Below are 18275 nucleotides of genomic sequence, written 5' to 3' on the forward strand. Positions count from 1 at the left end.
GGGGGGGGTGCCCCCCCCAGCCATGCTGCAGGAGGAGGAGCAGCTGGCAGTTGCGGGTGCGGAGGAGGAGCGGCAGATGCTGGAGAAGGTGAGCGGGGAGGGCACCGCTGGGACCCGCGAGCCATGACTCCAGCTAGTTAGGAGCTGGCATCACTTCAGAGTAACCCTTAATAAAGGAGCTACCACTGAGTGGGTCATGCCCAGGTCCATCTTGCCCAGTGTCCTTTGTCACAGGTGGCTGGCCCCATTGGACAGGCAGCCAGCTGCCTACCTGGTACCCACAATCCTTCTGAGTCCTGGTCCTCAACCTGGTGCCAGCAGGGAATGAAGCCAGGACGCTGTGGATGTCCTCAGGAGGGTCTATCCGAACTGCTCCTTGGTGGACATCACCTTCCCTTTCCTAGGTAGCATGGAGGAGGAGGAATTGGCGCACACGGCGTTGCACTGTGGCAGAGAGTGGATGCTGAAAGACAGTGAACTGGGTATAACCAGGGCTGAGGCTCTTCCTAGGGTGGCCATCATAGAGGACAGCCCAGTTATCCTCTTGGTACGAAATTAGATGCCAATGCCTTTATGTCCTCTGTTTTTCTCTTGAAGAGAAATAAAGGTTATAAAGGTGTCGGGTCTCGTATCAATAGAGGACAGAGTAGCAGAAAACCAGAACGTCCTCTGTGATGGACCTCTCAGTCCCATGCTCAATCCCGGTTGATGTCCCTTTCCTCCAAGAATGTGTCCAGTCCCTTTTTGAATTGGTCACCTTCCACAGCTCCCGGGGCAGAGTTCCAAGGAGCTTCTGACTCTTGTAGAAGCTCTACAAGAGCTTCTACAAGCTCTACTCTTGACCTGCTCTACAACTTGTGTGGGCAAGGTGAGGGTGAAATGAGGCTCTATACTAGTAATGCAGTTTTTGACTTGGACATGTCAAGCTGACACAGCTTGACATGGTTTAGGAAGGTTAACTGCTCTGTTTAACACTGGTCTTACAGTCTGATTCAGGATCTATATTACATTGTTTGTAACCATTAACTTTTTTAAATTGTGAGGAAATGCAGTTTTCTGTATTCATCACTTAGATTTGGAGAAAATGTTTTAAATCTAATCTGTTGTTCAAGTACCAGAAAAAGTTGCTCATGTAATAATGCAGGATCAATTCAAAGCGGATTTCCAGAGCTATACACCCTTCCGTTTTATTGCTTCTTGTGGCATATATTGAAGCTTTGATAATAGAAACAGGGTCAAGTGGAACTGGCCTCCTTTCTCATTCCACCTTTGGAGCAAGGGAAAATGATGGAGGGTAGAAGGTTCTGAACTTGTGTTTATATATGCTCATTTATGCATTAATCTGAAGAAAACCCATTTCACTTGCTAAGTTTTTTTTATTCTTACCTTTTTTTAAACAGGAAAGCATACTTGTCAATAGAGCACATTAGTTTTGACATTTTAAAGTCAAACCTAGTTTATGTGAACACATAGTGTGAGTATGGATATAACTTTCAACGTTGCAAAAATACATTTATCTGTTGCTATGGTTGGTCAGAATTGAGTGGCTTTTTTAGACTTTTAAAAGAAGGGCAACTTCTGTTGTGGAGCAAATAGAGTATTTCACTCTGAAGGCTAATATTGAAAAGAGAGGCTTTAAATGCTTTCCCAATTTATACCAGAACCATAAATCTAGACTTATTAATTTCATTTTAACTGTGTATACAGTTTCTTTGGCATTCATCTCTCTCACAGTCATTGTTCTATCCTACATGCTTACTGCTACCTTGGGGGCAAGGGAGGGACCTACTCATGTCCTTACATTCAGGCCATTAGCAGCCTGCAAGAACCTACATGTTCATGAGGCCTTATTTCTTTAATGCTTGTCACAACTGCGCACCCCCTGCCAAGTGATTTGTACAGCAGCTTAACAGAAGATCTGCTTGTCTGTTCTGTGATATGGCAGCAAATTTGATGAAAAGAACAGCAAAATCTTTCTAGCAGAGTGTTAGGAAAATCTTGCTTGGGGTACAGGAGCAAATAGATGGACAGAATAAAGGTCTGTTCTGGACAAACTGAGTGAAACAAAGGTTTTAAATTTTTTGTGGATCTAAGCATCCTGTTCCCCTTTCTTGCAGTTTTCTTGATTAGTCAAGGGGAAAATCCTTCAGATTCACTAATTGTTTGGAGTGAAACTGTGTTCTAGCCCAGCAACAAGTCAGCAATAGCAGTTAGCTGAAAAAGTAGCTTAATTCTAACTGGAGTCTTGGTACTGGTAGCCTTACAAATGCAAAGCCTTCAGGAGCTCAGGTACTATTTAGCTAAGGAAAGAAAACTGAAACAAGGAGAGCAGAAACTAATGGAGATTGTGTGAAAATGGGGTATAGTACCAAAAAAAAAGTGCGTTCTTGGTTTGGTTAGACAGTACTTCCTATAGGTTGCATAGTTAGTCTCCCCTGCCTGGCGAAAATGAAATGCAGGCAATTTGGGTGGGGAAGAGATTGCCTGCACTCCTGCCCCCTTCTGTCTGCCCTGTTATTTATTCTTTTTCTTTAGAATTAGCCCAGAGTTGTTTGTAGCATACTTTGATAGGAGACCGTTTTGCCTATACCCTTTTTACCACAACATTGCCTAGGGTTGAGACTCCAGAAACTGCTTTATCCATTGTTACCTCTCAACTTAAGGGGTTGTCATCATTTAAGTGCATTTTGTGTGAAATTGATCAACCAAGGGCAGCAAGAATGTAACAGTAAAATAGCAAGAACAAGACTTGTACACATGTGTGTAGCCAAACCTTTGAAAATGGCTGAAGCATCAAAGAGTTAAGTTAAAAGAAACTTCCGCTCTTGAAATCAATCCTCTCTGCTAACTTGCTGCATGGCGTGATAGAACTGCTTCCATCTTTGTTTCAGAACCTCTCTCTCTCATTTATTGACTGCATTTTCTAAGTAATTCATCTAGTTCACCTCCACGGCTCGCTGTCACGTCAAGGGACAGTCACATTAGGATTGCCACATATTAGCAGGATCTGGTACTGTCTGAAAGAAATGAGCAAGCTTCTCTTTTTCTTCTAATAATTATTGTTCTATCCAGTTACACTGCCCTGCCATCTAGCTCTAGCACTTTTCTGTCTGCGTTACCTTCCTCACTCAATGAGGCTTTTGAAGATTTTGTTCAGGTAAGGCACTGGGACCGCAAGCCTTTGCATTTCTTGCCCTGGGGAACATGCTGCTTTAGAGATGCTAAACCACCGCCTTTCAAATGTTTAATAGCTATTCTAGCAGAAAACTTCCTGCATGCCACATTGTGCTAAGCTGGGGCACCCTGGCTGAGAAACACTGCTGTTTCTTTGGGTTTAGGAAAGTAATTCACAAACTCCTATTAGTGAGCTTTTACTCGAATTTTAGATATCAGAGTACCAGTATCAACTTTTTGTTATCAAAGGTACTAAAGATAGTACTCTCAAGTGCATGTATGATAATCTTTACTTGCCCTGTCCAGTAATCATTTGGCTTCATCCACATTAGGGATTAGTTGTTTTGTCTGTGTTGAACAGGAGTTATTCTAAAAGGTGCTAAAACAGATTATCTCTTTTATCTCTAGAAACCCTCCCTGTATTAGTAGGTATCACAAAATTAACACTGAAAACTGCTGGTAGATTTAGATTTTGCTGTCAGGTTGGCAAGCACCAAATTAATTCAAGTAAACTTATGCTATAGATCTGACTTCAGATACTAATGTTTAGGTTTAATTCACGTTCAACAAACCCTTTCACATACTGTTAGATATTACTCATTATATTAATGTATTACAGTATGTACCATTGCAGAACTGTCATTCACATGACAAATGAATAAACACAGAAGCAGATCATTTGACTATTTGTGGGAGGAATATGTTGTGTTCCTAAATCCTTGGTGTATGATTATTGGGGGAAGGTATCTATCTAAACATGTACAGTACAAGGGTAGATGTATTTTATGGGATGAATAGAATGATATTTATTAACTTCAAGAACAGTAAAGGCTGAAAGACTAAATACTTCCATTCCTTCTGTATTTATAGGCCCGAATGTCCTGGGACAGAGACTCTAGTGAAATGCGCTACAAGAGGCTTCAGCATTTGCTGGAAAAAAGCAATATCTATTCAAAATTTTTGCTAACCAAAATGGAACAACAGCAGCTAGAGGTGGGTGTTTTAAAAATAAATTAAAGAATCTGGTTTGTTCTTTGTATGTAGAGCAGGCTAAGGAGTAGATGTGAGGCAGTGGAATGAGAGATTAGTGGTTTAATTCTCATCAGCATTACCGATTTCATTAAAAAAAAAAATTCCCCTCAAAGGCAAATCTAGGACAAATAAGGCTTTGGTCTAGGCTTAAGGCTTCTGACACTTGCTTAAACCCATGTAAAAATGGGCTTTGGGAAATGTGTTACTCCAGGGCTCTCTCTTGTGGATTTTTTTTTTTTTAAGTCTCTAATGTAGGAACTAAAGGTACCCAAGGGTACCACATTTTGTCATGTGAAGATTAAATTAAATTGCCCTTCACAAAGGATAGAGTCTAAGATTGGAAGAGCTATGATATGATGAAGGCAAATCAGCAGAAGCTATATGGGCTAATCAGAATCAGATGAGGTTCAACAGGGAAAAGTTCCGGGTGCTTCATCTGGGTAGGAAGAACCTTTACTATAACTATAAGATGGGCGGTAGCCCACTGGCTGGCACAGCATCTGAATAGGACCTGGTGGTCACTATTGACCAAAAGATGAATATGAGCCAACAGTGCAAAGAAGTCGCCAGCAGGGCAAATAGAACTCTGATGTGCATCACCCAGTGTGTTGCCAGCATATTCAGAGAGGTGCTTCTCCCTCTACTCGTCTTTGGCGAGGCTGCAGCTGGAGCAGTGCCCCCCATTTTGGGCACTGCACTTCAAGAAGGATGCGGATAAGTTTGAAAGGGTTCAGAGAAGGGTCACTCGCATGATCAGGGGTCTGGAGGATAGGCCCTGTGAGGAGAGACTCCAGGAACTAGGCTTGTTCAGTCTGAGTAAGAGGAGGCTGGAGGTAACTTGATAGCCACCTACAAGTATGTCAGGGGGGAGCACCAATATCTGGGGGACCAACTCTTCAGGAAGGCAGCTCTTGGGAGGATGAGGACCAGTGGTCACAAATTAACAGAAGGAAGATTTAGACTGGACATAAGGAAGAACTTATCCGTAAGAGTAGCTAGAACCTGGAACACACTTCCAGCAGAGGTGGTACAGTTGCCATCGTTGAAGGTGTTCAGGAGGAAGCTGGATGAGCACCCTGTTGAGCTAGTTTGAGATCATTAACCTCCTGCTATTTCTCTTGTGTAAAATAAGCTTAATGACTAATATGCTTCATTATTTTATAGTAGTCTACATATCAGAAATGCTTGATCTCCCTGATAGTATTTTATGAAGCTGTCAGAAATCGGGTGTAGAACAATTCCTCTTATCTCGCCAAGTGCTTTCTGCTATTTTGTTTTGACACATTTTGAAATGTGTGCTACTGCAGAAGTAAATCAAGTCCTAGACTGTATTGTTCATGTAGATGCATGTCATTTGGAATTCTTATAATGGTTTAAGTTACTACAGGTGTTCTGTATAGATAAGAACTTTGTGTTTTTGTTTTTGCTTGTTTTTTTAGGAACAGAAAAGGAAGGAGAAATTAGAAAAAAAGCGAGAAGCGTTACTAAAAACTACAAAAGTAAGATATATCGGCTGTTTTGTACAAAGCTATTCATTAATAGTGTGTTTTGAAATGATTGGCATAAATAACAAATATCCCAATATCAATTGTGTACAGTGTGTTTCACAGTAGAATCTTTTCTATTAAGTGTTATATTTAACATTCAACTAGTAGGAGAATGTAGATTCCCCTCCCCCAGCTCCAGCCATTAGCTTCATATTCAAATATGCCCATGCTGTACCATGAAAATTAAACATTAGCACTCAGTAATGGCTGATTTAGTCATCTAGCATGGGTGCCTTCATAGAGACCTCTGAAAATTATTATAGAGTGATTTTTAACTAGAACAGTTTTCTGTACTGCTGCTGGATAGTGCTTCCTATAAAGCCTTTGGTAGGCTGCAACTTTATTCAAAACTGTTTAGCTGGTAAGTTTGAGCTTGTTAAACAGTAAGGCGGTATTTTTTTTTAGCAACATATTTACATATAGTGTTATTTTGAAATGTAATTTCAAATGTAGTTACAAATACTAACATGAGCAGGCTAATTTTGATTACAGTTTTATTGCTCTCATTTATCCAAATGACATTAGAAAATACATAAAGTGATTTAACCATTTTTATTTTCCAGGATCAAAATCTAACTGATGGAAAAGAAGAGAAATCAGGTAATTGTTTTTACTTTGGAGTTTTTGTCCATGCTTAGTTTTTTTAGATAAACTATCTACAAATAGTTTTGAGCTTTTATGATCTCTGTAATATCATCCTATAGCCGTGAAAAAGAAAAGAGGAAGAGAAGATGGAACCTATAACATTTCAGAAGTCATGTCCAAAGAGGTAATAGATTGACTACTAGAGTACTTTCTTTAGCTTAATGCAAATGTAAAAGTGTTTTCTGTACATTAGCATTAGATTGTGAGAGAGTTCACCACAGGACAGCAGTATTTGGAAGTAATGCAGCATAGTCAGAATATATTTGTATTGAGCTGGAATGTTCATGATATCTTGGATGCATCTACACGTTCAGTGAATCTGGCCAAATAAACTCTGGCACAGCTCGAACTGCTCCTGTGTGCACGTGCGCTCAGGACTGCAGCAGTTTGAGCCAGGGCAGAGTAGCCTGATAGTACTATCTCTGATATTCAGGGATCCTGGTTTTCTCTGAAAAAATTTGCAAATTCTGTGATTTAAAAAAAAAATAAACAAATAAAAATCCCAGGCTGTGAAGAAGTCCCCAGGTAGTCCCACAGGGTGGGAGGGGGCTGGGGCCACAGCTGAGACCTCTTCTGCACATAATTCCCTCAGCTGTACAGAAAATTCAAAACAGTGTGCAGCAAAACTCAACATTATGCAAAATTAATTGCTTTCTTAAAAAATATATAAATTAAAATAAATATAACAGTATTTTACTGGATGTAGGGTTTGTGGGGGGGTGAAGGGTTGGTGGGGTGGGCTTGAGCATGGTGTTTGTAGGCAGGTGCAGTGGCGAGGTGGGGGCGGTATGACAGCCACTATCATCAACCTGAGCAGCCTCTGTACCTCCGTGTGCAGCATCCTCTAGGAATGCAGGAAGCTGCACATGGAGGTGCAGAGCCTGCCCAGCCTGGCGCCTCCATGTTCCACTTGCAGGGAGTCGGCACTCCGGCCAGCTGCAAACCCCTGATTCCTACCAGAGTGTCCGGCTGCCTGCACGTGGAGTACTGGCAACCCGACTGGGCTTGTTGCCTCCATGCCTCACATGTAGCCAGCCAGGCATTCCAGCCAGCTGCAAACCCCGATCCCCGCCCGAGTGCCTGGCGTTACACCGGCAACTTCCACCCCATGCAAACCCCAGTCCTTGCCGGGCACTCCGGCAGGGATCGAAGATTTGCATGGTGGATCAGGGAGGGATCACCAGTATAAAGCTGGCTACTCCAGCGGGGCTCGGGCGTTTGCAGTTGACAGGAGTGCCTGGCCGGCTACACGTGAAACCTAAAGACCCAAGCCCAGTTGGACTGCTAGTGCTCCACATGCAGGCAGCCGGGCACTCTGGCCAGCTGCAAACCCCTGATCCCCACCAGAGTGGTCGGCTTTATACCAGTGATTTTTCCCCCACCCCATGCAAACCCCCAGTCCTTGTCAGTTTAAAGCTAAGCACTCTGGCAGGGATCGGGGGTTTGCACGCGGGAGGGGGGAATCGCTCCCCCCCAGCCCTGCCCCACAATCCCTGCAAGCCCCACTTACCTCTTCACAGGCTCTAGAAGGAAATGGAGCCTGACCCAACACTTGGGACTAACTAAATGCCTCGGGCCCTGCCCCTCAGGGCAGGGTTGGGGTTTTCCCGACCCTTTTGCAAACAGCTCTTGCAGGCTGGAACTCAGACAGCCTGCAGAGCTCCTTGCAGAAGCAGGAAAATGTGCGGGTTTCTCTGCTAAAAGAAAGAATCAGCGTTTTCTCTGCTAAAAACAGGAAATCCATGTTTTTTCTCTCTCATGTGAAAAAGAGAACCCGGATCCCTGCTGATATTACTGTTCCTGATAGTACTATCTTATGGCAGAGTTAGTTAATTTACTGCGCCCTAATACTGGTGCACATGTAGATGGTGATGCTTTACTGCAGAGCTGTAAAGAACAAATGAGGGATGCTCATCCCTCATGTTTTGAGAGAGAAAAGGCCAGAATCTGCCTCATTCATGAATAATCCGTATAATTGTGAAAGAATTCCTTAATTAACAGTAAATTGTCAAGTGCAGTTTTGGAGAAGCTGTAGGCTAGAATTTGGTGTGTAATTTCTCTTTTTATGCTATCTAGCATAACTACGTATAACTTGTTAAAAATGAGCAATCCTTAAACTAAAATGAAAGATGCTCTTTTCCTTTCTATCCAGCTGCTTTTGGATAAGAATTCCCTGGATTGACTGACTGTATGGCCTTTAAACGTACTTAAATTTTCTGTGTCCATTCCCTTATCTACAAATGGAAATATTTACCTTTATGATGTACTGAAGTTCATTTAAAGCTCTTTCAGTTCCTTGAATTAAACATGCTACAGAAGTGGATATTGCAGTATTAGTCTTCAAGGTGGCTAGCAAGGCATGCTTTACTGTCCATTTGCTTTTTATTTCTAGGAAATCTTGTCAGTGGCCAAAAAAAGCAAAGTAGAAAATCAGGTATGTCTGCACTGATCACACCTTACATATGCACTTTATGCCAGCTTACATATATATCTTTAATTATCTGCCAAAATGCTTTTAACTTCTCAAGATTCCTTACTGCATTTCCCTGCTCCCATCATTCAGTTCTACATATGACCTCTTTTATTTGGCTATTGAAAACATATTTATAACAGTCGTGTATTGTAAAAGTGCATACAATAAGTGATTTAAGAATATATGCAACAATTGAATAACTTGGAGCTTGAATGCCTTAAACATTACACCTCTTCATTTCAGCTGAAAAAAAACCAAAATCTGCATCTTTTATAAAGGATAAATATAGTTTCAGGAATGAAAGAACAAACAATAATGCTATGATATTTTTGTTACTTAACTTTTACCTGACTTGATTTTATTTGTTGCTATAAGCACTTAAATCTATAGCTCTGTTGCACTTAGGAAGCAGGTTTTTAAACCTAGTGCTCTGAGAATTGACACAACACAGTTGATGAATAGCAGAAAGGCTTGTTTTAATAACTATTAATAAGCTACAAAACTAAATAACAGAAAAAGACTCTTTCCTAATATAAAACAAGCTATTAGTCCTTAGTACTAAAACAAGCTGTTAGTCTTTGTATTATCTTTGGCTGCAAAGTGATCTTTACCCAATGCAGGCAGGAAGCAGTTCTTGTACAGCCTCAAAGTGTGGCTTCTTCACTCGTTGGCTGGGTGGCAGAATGGCTTCTTCGTCTGCCTTGGACTGCCCACACGTTGCTGGCAGTTCTGTCTAGTTTTTATTCTGTTTAACTGTATAGCTTCGGAGCATTTTTCCTTAATGGTTGGCTGATTAGAGTCTGAACACACAGGGAGGAAAAGGGTGACCATCATATTACAGTTGTTAAATTGCCTGGCTCCTGTTTTGGATATGTCTAGGTGTGAAGACTTTTTTTCTGCAGCCACTGCAATTAAATATGATGAGCCTTGAGTGGTTAAACAGGATGCTTAGAGGCATTGGTTACTCTTGAGTTTCTCTTGAGATGCATATTTAGTCTTTTGTTTTCTTTAGCTGCTAGGTCAATTGAAATGCATATATAGTTTCCTTGCCTTCACTGGCTCTCTTAGATACACACATGAGGAGTGGGCCAGGTCTCTGCCAGTACTTTTAACCATCACTTTTATTATTCTATGGCATGGGTCTGATATTGGGTGGCATAAGCACTCCACTGTCTTGATGCCTAATGGCTTGCAGCCACTAGCAGAATTTGACATTCTTGTGGCAGTCTTGTTACCACAATCCAGTCTTGCCCCAGCCATTGTCTTGCGTTTTTGTGCAAGAGACACTGTCCAAGCTTTCACAATTTTCATATGCAGCAGCTGTTATGAGAAGCTTGACATAAAGTTTGTAAACTTGTCCTGCTACAGATTTGCCTGATCTGTTAGATTGTGGTGGCAAACCTATGGCGCACATGCCAACAGTGGTATGGGTAGCCTCCATATGTGGCAGATTGGGGAGGGAACAGAAAGAGCAGAAGGTCAGGGAGGGATCATGGTGCAGAGCATCAGATCAGGCAAGGCAGTGGGATTAGTATGACACTCAGAGGGTGTGCGGCTTAAATTGTGGCATGCCTGCCAAAAAGGTTAGCCCCCGTTTTATTAAATGTTTTAAAAATGTGACATTTAGTTGTACATTGACTTAATGTTAAACCTAGGCCTTCAAAAGTGAAATCCCAAATTTTTATCTTTGGGAAAAGTGAATTAAGTTTTTGATAGTACAAATATGTAGCGTATGAGATTGCAAGGGAATCGGCCATGTAACACTTAATATTAAATTGGCTCAGGGCTATACCCCCCGCCCTCCCCCCAGAATGGAAGTAATGAACACCTCCACTCAAACTAAATCTTTCCTTTTATCTTTGACTGGAAGCTTATTTGTTTACCTGCAGCACTAACATTGACTGCAGATATGCCAGAAATCTCAGCAGCTTACAGAGGGTCTGGGATAACTAAGCTGTGCTATGCCTGTACTTAAAACATTCTCTGAACTCATCCCCCTAGGATGAAACCTCCTCTCATAAACTGTGTGCGGAAGACCTACAGAAGAATGGAGACTCTAATAGTGTCATTAAAGATAGGCTATCTCAAGCTGTGCGACACAATGCCAAGCATTTCCTTGATCCAGTACGGAAATTCAATGGACAGCCAGTACCCTTTCAACAACCAAAGCTTTTTACTGGAGGTGTTATGCGGTGGTACCAAGTTGAAGGCATGGAATGGCTCAGGGTATGAACTGATATTTTTAAACTGGTGGCAAAGAGAGGGCAGTAAAGAATTTCTAAAAAACTATCAACCTCAGACATCCTTTAGTTTTGCTGTGACACATGAGGAACGGTCTGGATGTGTAGTGTTTTTTAAGTCTTCTAGGGTTTTATTTTTTTTTTTTATTTTTTTTTTTGAGGGGGGGTGGGTTTTTTAACAGTGCTAACATCAAGTCTAGTCTTCCTACCTCTTACTGTAGGGATGATGTGTGTTATCAACTCTTCCCCTAAATGGAAAGGTGGAGTGTTGACTGTAACAAAGACTTCCTTTATATGTTGTTCCATGAATTTTCCCCCTTCTAGTTGCTCATTGTCTCCGTCTCTGTTATGTAGGGTGACCATAATAATAATTTTAGGGAAATCTGAGACAAAGTAAAGAAATCTGGGATGGGGGGCGGGCACTGCATGCACCATCCCCTGCAGTACCACCAGCCCTTCATTGTGCTGGCTGTGATACTAGGTGGAGCCCATGTCCGTGCAGCCAGCATGGGGTCTAGATCCAGGTTTTCACTGCCTCCCAACCCCTAACTGCACTAGGCTTACTTCTGCCAGCTTGGAGCTGCACTGTGCCACCTGCTTCCTCCTTCCCTTACCAGGATCTTGTGACTGGACATCTTCCCGTCCCTGTCTCTTTGCCTTCCTGCCTGGGGAAAAAGTATGCTGCCAGGGATCTACAGGCTGCCCACCAACCTGCCTGCCTAGAGCAGTAGCAGACTATGCAGCCTCCTTCCAACCACCACCACCATCTGTCTCCCTCCCTCCACTGCGCATCTTGGCTTGTCAGTGGCCTCCTACCTCCAGCAAGGCAGGAGAGGCTCCCAGCAAACAACAGCAGCAGCTCCAGCAATTTAATCTCCCCCCAGATCAGCAGCAGAGAGTTAGGCGCACCCCCCTATGCCTTTGCACCCCACTCTCCTCATGGGCACACACAAAAGCCCCAACCCTATGGCTTCCAAGAGTCCTGATGGCAGAGAAGGGTGGGGCAGGACAGTGCAGAGGCCCACATCTGGGCTCCATCCTTTACATGCAGAGGCTGTACGTGACTGGGTGCCCCCAGCCCATGCTACACAGCCATATGGCACTTCCTCCTGGTAGCTACTGCCCTGGGCTGCCACTTGTATCCTGGGCCTTGGCCGTGGCCACAGCTGCAGAATGTGAGGCTACTGGCAGGGGAGAAGTGCAGTGTGGCGCCACACTGTCTGCGCCCAGGGGATGGGGCTTAGCCACAGGCCTCTGCACTGCTCCCCCCACAGGTGCCCCAGCCCAGCCAATCCTTCCAAGGATGGGGAGCCAGGCTCAGCCCAGCTCATCCCTGACCTCCAGCTCCTGCTCAGGAGGAGCCAGGCCAGGCACTTGAGGGCAGGGTGGCACAAATCTGGGACTTCTTTAATTCTCATGAACAGCCAGGACACCAGAACAGCCTCTGAAATGTGGGACTATCCCAGCCAAATGAGGGTCAGGTAGTCACCGTACTATTATGGGAGTATCTATTAATCTGTCCCCTTTCAGGTTGTTCTGAATGCAACTCCTGTGGTGGTACTCGACTACTGTTAATTCCCTGAGTACAGAAATCTTATGACCTTTGAGGCCCAACTCAGCTTTAAACACCTGTATTTCCTCTTTCTGCGAATTTGTATTTAATGATAGTGAGTCAAAAGCCTTCTTTAAAAATATTCTATTGAAAATAGGAGTCAAGTGTTAGATGTTTTAAAATCCATTTTCCTCTGTTACTATCACATGGCACCCTGTGGTGCTATGAACTCCTTTTACATGTGCTATGCAATATTAGCACTGTTAAGTGTACCTCCTACATGAGATTTACAGGATAAACCCAGAGATTTCAGATAGGAAGCCATGGTATCAAAAAACATTCTGACCTGGTGTGGTTGTTCTGAGCTCTTTATAACAGAAGAATCGTTGTATTTTTCTTCAGGCAAAAAAGAGAGCTGGGATTTTTCACTTTCCACGGTGTACCTTGAGTCTAAAAAGTTTGAGAACCATTGGTCTTGACATATGGCATGAATGAGCTACAGCAGTTATTCTCAATCGGATGTCGGGGTACACTGGGGCATGTGAAATCCTCGAAGAGTTAATAGATGAGCAGATAAGGACAGACTCAGGCTCTCCCTGGTATAGTTGTTCCTCCACTCCCACTGCCTGACCCATCTGCAAGGAGGTAAGCACTGTAAGAAATGTCATTTCTTGAAATAGGATGGCACTCAGTTCTCATGTTATAGAGGGGTGCTTTGAGTCAAAAGGTTCAGAACCGCTGAACTAGAGACATTAAGGGTACTTACCTTGGAATTGTCTCTTAAGGATCCCTAAATATAAGCTGATGGGCTACTATTAAGGAGATACGGTTAGTTCTTTGTGGGTAGAAAGGCTTTCAGAGCAAAATATCTGTTCTATATACAGATGCACCAGAATAGTTCCAGATCTACAAGCTGTACTAGCAGTAACAACAACCTTGTGTTTATCTCACTCATCCTTTGTTCCCTCATGGTGATATCACTTCCCTGTGTCCCCAGTCATGGGATTCTGTCTGTCTTAAGGATTTCTGCAGGCAGTTAATGCTGGTCAGGTATTGGAGAACACAGCTCTTCGTACCCCTGATGTAGACTGTCATGTCAGCATAAGCACAGCCAGTCTGCTTGCTTCTTCACACTTAAAGCCTGAGCCTGCTTCTTATCTGGTTATCTCCTCATACCTTGTTTGTCTCTTCACACTTCCTACAGGACCCTTCAAAGGATCGTGTGGCACCCCAGCGTTCCCATCACCCTGGTTGTGAATCACTGGCTTAGGTTATAATATCCCAAGAAAGAGCTCATAATGTGGCCATAAATTCTTTTGGGACAGAGGAGACTTGGCTTCCTAACACAAGGGGGAAATTTAAACTGTTCACGCCCTCCGTTTAATAACCTTTGAACCTGTTTCTTGTATATCAAAGGGAAATTAAAGGATTCAAGCACGGGTTTTCTTTTGCTAGTTAATTTTGAACCAAAACCTACTTACTGGCTTTAGTGCGGTGAAAGCAGGCAGCTGAAGCTAGTCAGGTAAAAATTCTTGCTTCCTTGGCAGACTCCTACTTGCATGCATTTTTTTTATTTTTTTAACATCTGTACTCCTTCCTGTTTTTTTCTGAGTGTGCTTTAAAGTAGTCTTCCTGAAGCAAGTCTAACTGCAATTTTATTTTTTCAATATTAAAATTTCTAAATGGTTGGAGCATGAAACGTGTTCTGCTTGGTGACGCCAAAGGATGCACCTACATGTGCAATTAATTTGAAGTAATAAACCCCAGAGCAGTTTGAGCTGGAGTAAACTACTCTTGGGTGCATATCTACACCTGCACTTGGGACAGCAGCTATTTGAGCCAGGGTGGAGTAGCTTATACCAGGGCCACCTAGTCCTGGGTTCCAGCTGGTGGTGGCAGGCAGCAGAGCGACTGGCTGCAGCACAAGGGTGCTGAAAGTGCAGAGCTATATGGCTAGGCACCTGTCTGCTCCTGGCTGGCTGGGCTGATGGGGTGCAGTTTACACTTGCGTTTAATCACAGTTAATTACCCTGCTGTAAGATAGTACTGTCCCTGCCAGCACTATTTTATTACAGAGTTAATTAGATGACTATGGCCTAATAGCAATGAATGTGTAGCTGCTGATGCTTTACTGTGCAGCTAATTAGTCTACTCTGCAGTTAAGTGCATGCATAGATGTGGCGAAAGAGAATTATACCAAAGCTTTACTTCTGAGTTTAGGAACAAGCCTGAGAAATGTCAACAAAAAGCTTCCAGATAAATTGAGCTAGGTTTTCAGTTAAGTGCAAGCAAATATCTAACTTGTCCAGGTTTTTAAACTTTCACATGGCTGAATGGACTCACAAGTGACACTGTGTGTGCACGTGATTATGCAGTTGGTACATTCCTATGTATTGTTTCTATTTAATGTAGGCAAGGAAAAGACCTTTTACAATTTTGCAAGGTATGTAGATGTGGAAAAATTGCTAGCAGAAACTGAATTGTGAATTCAGTCACAAGTGTTATATACATATAGAAGTATACTAATTATAAGGTATATACTAATGTAAAAATGTTTCTTTCTATAAATGCAGATGCTTTGGGAAAATGGCATTAATGGCATTTTGGCTGATGAAATGGGATTAGGAAAAACTATCCAGTGCATAGCAACAATAGCACTGATGGTAGAGAGAGGAGTTCCTGGACCATTCTTAGTATGTGGGCCCCTGTCTACACTTCCTAACTGGATGTCTGAATTCAAGAGGTTCGCTCCAGAGGTAAAAAATGAAGTTATTTTGTGTTTCAGAAAAGTAAATTATTTCATGTTCCTAGCCAGTCTTATAAAAGCATGAGGACGATTCTTAATATGATTGTAGAAAATGTCTCGATTGTTTCGTATTAATAGAAATTTAAAAGTGCTTTATTTGGTATTTTATTTATAACTTCAAAGTATTAAGTGTCTGCGCTACCTTCTCTTACACTTAATTGTAAAATGGAGCTTATTTAATGTTTAAATCTGATTTATATTAGATCCCCACAATGCTGTACCATGGAGCCCAGCAGGAACGTCGCAAATTGGTTCACAAAATTCACAGGCAACAAGGATCACTGCAGATCCATCCTGTGGTCATTACTTCATTTGAAATAGCCATGAGAGACAGAAATGCTTTACAGGTACTCTCATCTTTTTTTCCAAACATTTGGCAGGGTGGAGGGCCTCATGACTAATCATTTAAAGCCATGTGTTCTATTCCACTGAAAACTTCACATATGCTATCTACCAAGAAGTTGTCCCAAAGTAGGAATAGGTATGTTTTTACATGGGTTTTTTTCAGTGGCTGGAGCCCTAGCTTGAATAGTTAAGTAAGTTCTTAAAATAGGGTGCATTGTTGAAAGGGATTTTGGAGAAATGGCAGGAAAATTGACAGACAAAAAAAAGAAACAGACGTAGGAATCCTGTATGGTAAACCCATCTGGAACTGCACCTCTCCCTTAGTGTTTAATACACCAGCTTTTTTACTTAACACACCTAGCCTTTCTAAAGTAGTCACTTAATAACAGTTGTCTTTTGGGCAGGTTTCATGGTATAGTCTAGATGTGTTTCTGGTGCAGGATAGCCTTCTATAGCCAACTGGATAAAGTTTAAATTTAGTATCAGTTTGTGATTAGCTTATAAATAAGGCACAAAAAAAGTTTAAAGAACACAGCTTTGAGGATCAGCTGCTCAGGAGTTGGAGAATTAGGATAGCTTGTGCAACCTTGATTTGGCCACTTATGTATACATAGTGATCACATACTTAAACCTTCAGTGCTAATTTTGTACATGAAAAATAGAAAATACTCCCTACTCTGTGCAGTTACTGAGCAGCCATTCAGTGTTTCCCCTCTCCTTTCCCCCTCATCCCCCTTTATTGGTTGATAATTGGCCTTGGGCCTTATTTAACTAGGACTTTTCAATCCCTGCTCTGTTAATTTTCTCCCAGACTATGTCAGTGCAATACTTTTACAAACTTAATAAATTATATTCACAAATCTATGTGAAATAAAAGAGAACTATCTCCATTTTACAGATGGAGAAATAAGAAGCACAGAGACAAGCATCCACTAATTCAGGCTACGCAGTTCATGGCCTGACTGTTTCCGAGTATGTAACAGCATAAAGCATTTCATACATTCCAAATGTGGCTTCCATTTCAACACAGACCCCAAGACCTGAATTCAGAAAACAAACATACAACATAATTTTTTGTGCATCATTTCCTAGGTTTTGGGGGGGAAAACCAGTTTCCATCATCCAGCATTGTTGTATTCATCAGCAGAATAGGAACCTTCTGTCACTTGATCTAACATAAGAAATGACAGCTATAGCACAGTGGTTTTCAAACTTTGTAAAGTCACAGAACCTTTTCATATTACTGCTTCTGCTGCGGAACCCCTATTCTTGGCTCTGCTGCCTGTCTAACCTGATAGAGCTAGGTGACCCATAGTGACAAAGACACCACCTCCCAGCCTGCTCTACCATTAACCCCAATATCTTTGTGGAACCTGTGATGACCTAGTTTGAAAACTATTGCCATAGCAGGCTGTTGTCTTCTGCAGACCACACTTAAAGGGGTTGAGATGCTGTGCTACAGGGGATGACCAGGAATCCTTGGGTTTCATTCCAACCTTGGGAAGATTGCATATTCTTGTAGATACTCTTCTGCACTTTCCTTTCAAATCTGTCACAGTCCTTTTTCTTCCTTACCCCTAGCTCTTTTTTTTTAATACCCATTTTCTACTTCCAGATAGCCCTATTTTGAATTCATTATACTGCCTCCAAGCTCTCTTCTCTCCCAGGCCAGTCCCTAACCCTTCACCCCATCAGAGTTCTTTGTCTGCTCTCATCCTCTCCTGGTATCTTGTCCAGACTTAAGTGTTTTCTCCCCCTAGTTACTGGTTCCAGTTTTTATCCCCTCCCACTGCCTGACCCATCTGCAAAGCTTTATCTAGGCTTTCCCCTCACTCCATTTCCCACACTGGTTGTAGGGTCTAGCCCTTGTCACCTCTAAATTTGATTACCCAGCCCGAACAGTGAAGAGGAAGCTGAGGTAATTAGATCACAGGAGAGAGAAGCCCCATTCTTTAGTGTCAGATCTGAAATGAAACAGTGCATCTAGGAACTGCAGTGGCAGGGAAGTTCTGCCTAGCTCTCGTGCATTGCATGGCCAGTGCAGATGCAGGCAGTCCTCGGACTTACAACACAATTGGTTCCTGAAAACCGTGTCTTAAGTCAAAACATTGTAACTCTGAACCAATTTTCTCATAAGAAACAATGTTATAAACAGGGGATTGGTTCCTGAACCAAGGCTTGATACCCTCTTTTCACCAAAAATGCCCCAGAATTTTCATAGATTTCATAGACATTAGGGCTGGAAGGGACCTCGGAAGATCATCGAGTCCAGCCCCCTGCCCAAAGGGCAGGAAGTCAGCTGGGGTCATAGGATCCCAGCAAGATAAACATCCTGTTTCATCTTGAAGGTGTTCAATGAAGGCGCTTGAACCACCTGCGGTGGCAGGCTGTTCCAGACCTTGGGGGCTCGGACAGTGAAGAAATTCTTCCTTATGTCCAGCCTGAAACGATCGTGAAGTAG

At 42.5% G+C, this 18275-nt stretch overlaps 1 protein-coding gene across 1 annotated transcript in view; it reads left to right on the forward strand.

Moving 5' to 3' along the window:
- Positions 1-6: 6 nt before the first annotated feature.
- The window catches only part of HELLS (helicase, lymphoid specific), a 50690-nt gene continuing 32421 nt past the window's right edge, over positions 7-18275 (forward strand). Inside the window, exons 1-8 of the mRNA XM_025193197.1 lie at positions 7-88; positions 4045-4167; positions 5646-5705; positions 6317-6353; positions 6458-6522; positions 8791-8832; positions 15237-15419; positions 15673-15816. Coding sequence (XP_025048982.1) covers positions 23-88; positions 4045-4167; positions 5646-5705; positions 6317-6353; positions 6458-6522; positions 8791-8832; positions 15237-15419; positions 15673-15816 — 720 coding nt within the window. The 5' untranslated portion in view covers positions 7-22. The remainder of the gene's footprint in view (positions 89-4044; positions 4168-5645; positions 5706-6316; positions 6354-6457; positions 6523-8790; positions 8833-15236; positions 15420-15672; positions 15817-18275) is intronic.

The sequence above is a fragment of the Alligator sinensis genome, unplaced genomic scaffold, assembly GCF_000455745.1.
Source record: "Alligator sinensis unplaced genomic scaffold, ASM45574v1 scaffold1277_2, whole genome shotgun sequence".
NCBI classification, from domain to species: domain Eukaryota; kingdom Metazoa; phylum Chordata; order Crocodylia; family Alligatoridae; genus Alligator; species Alligator sinensis.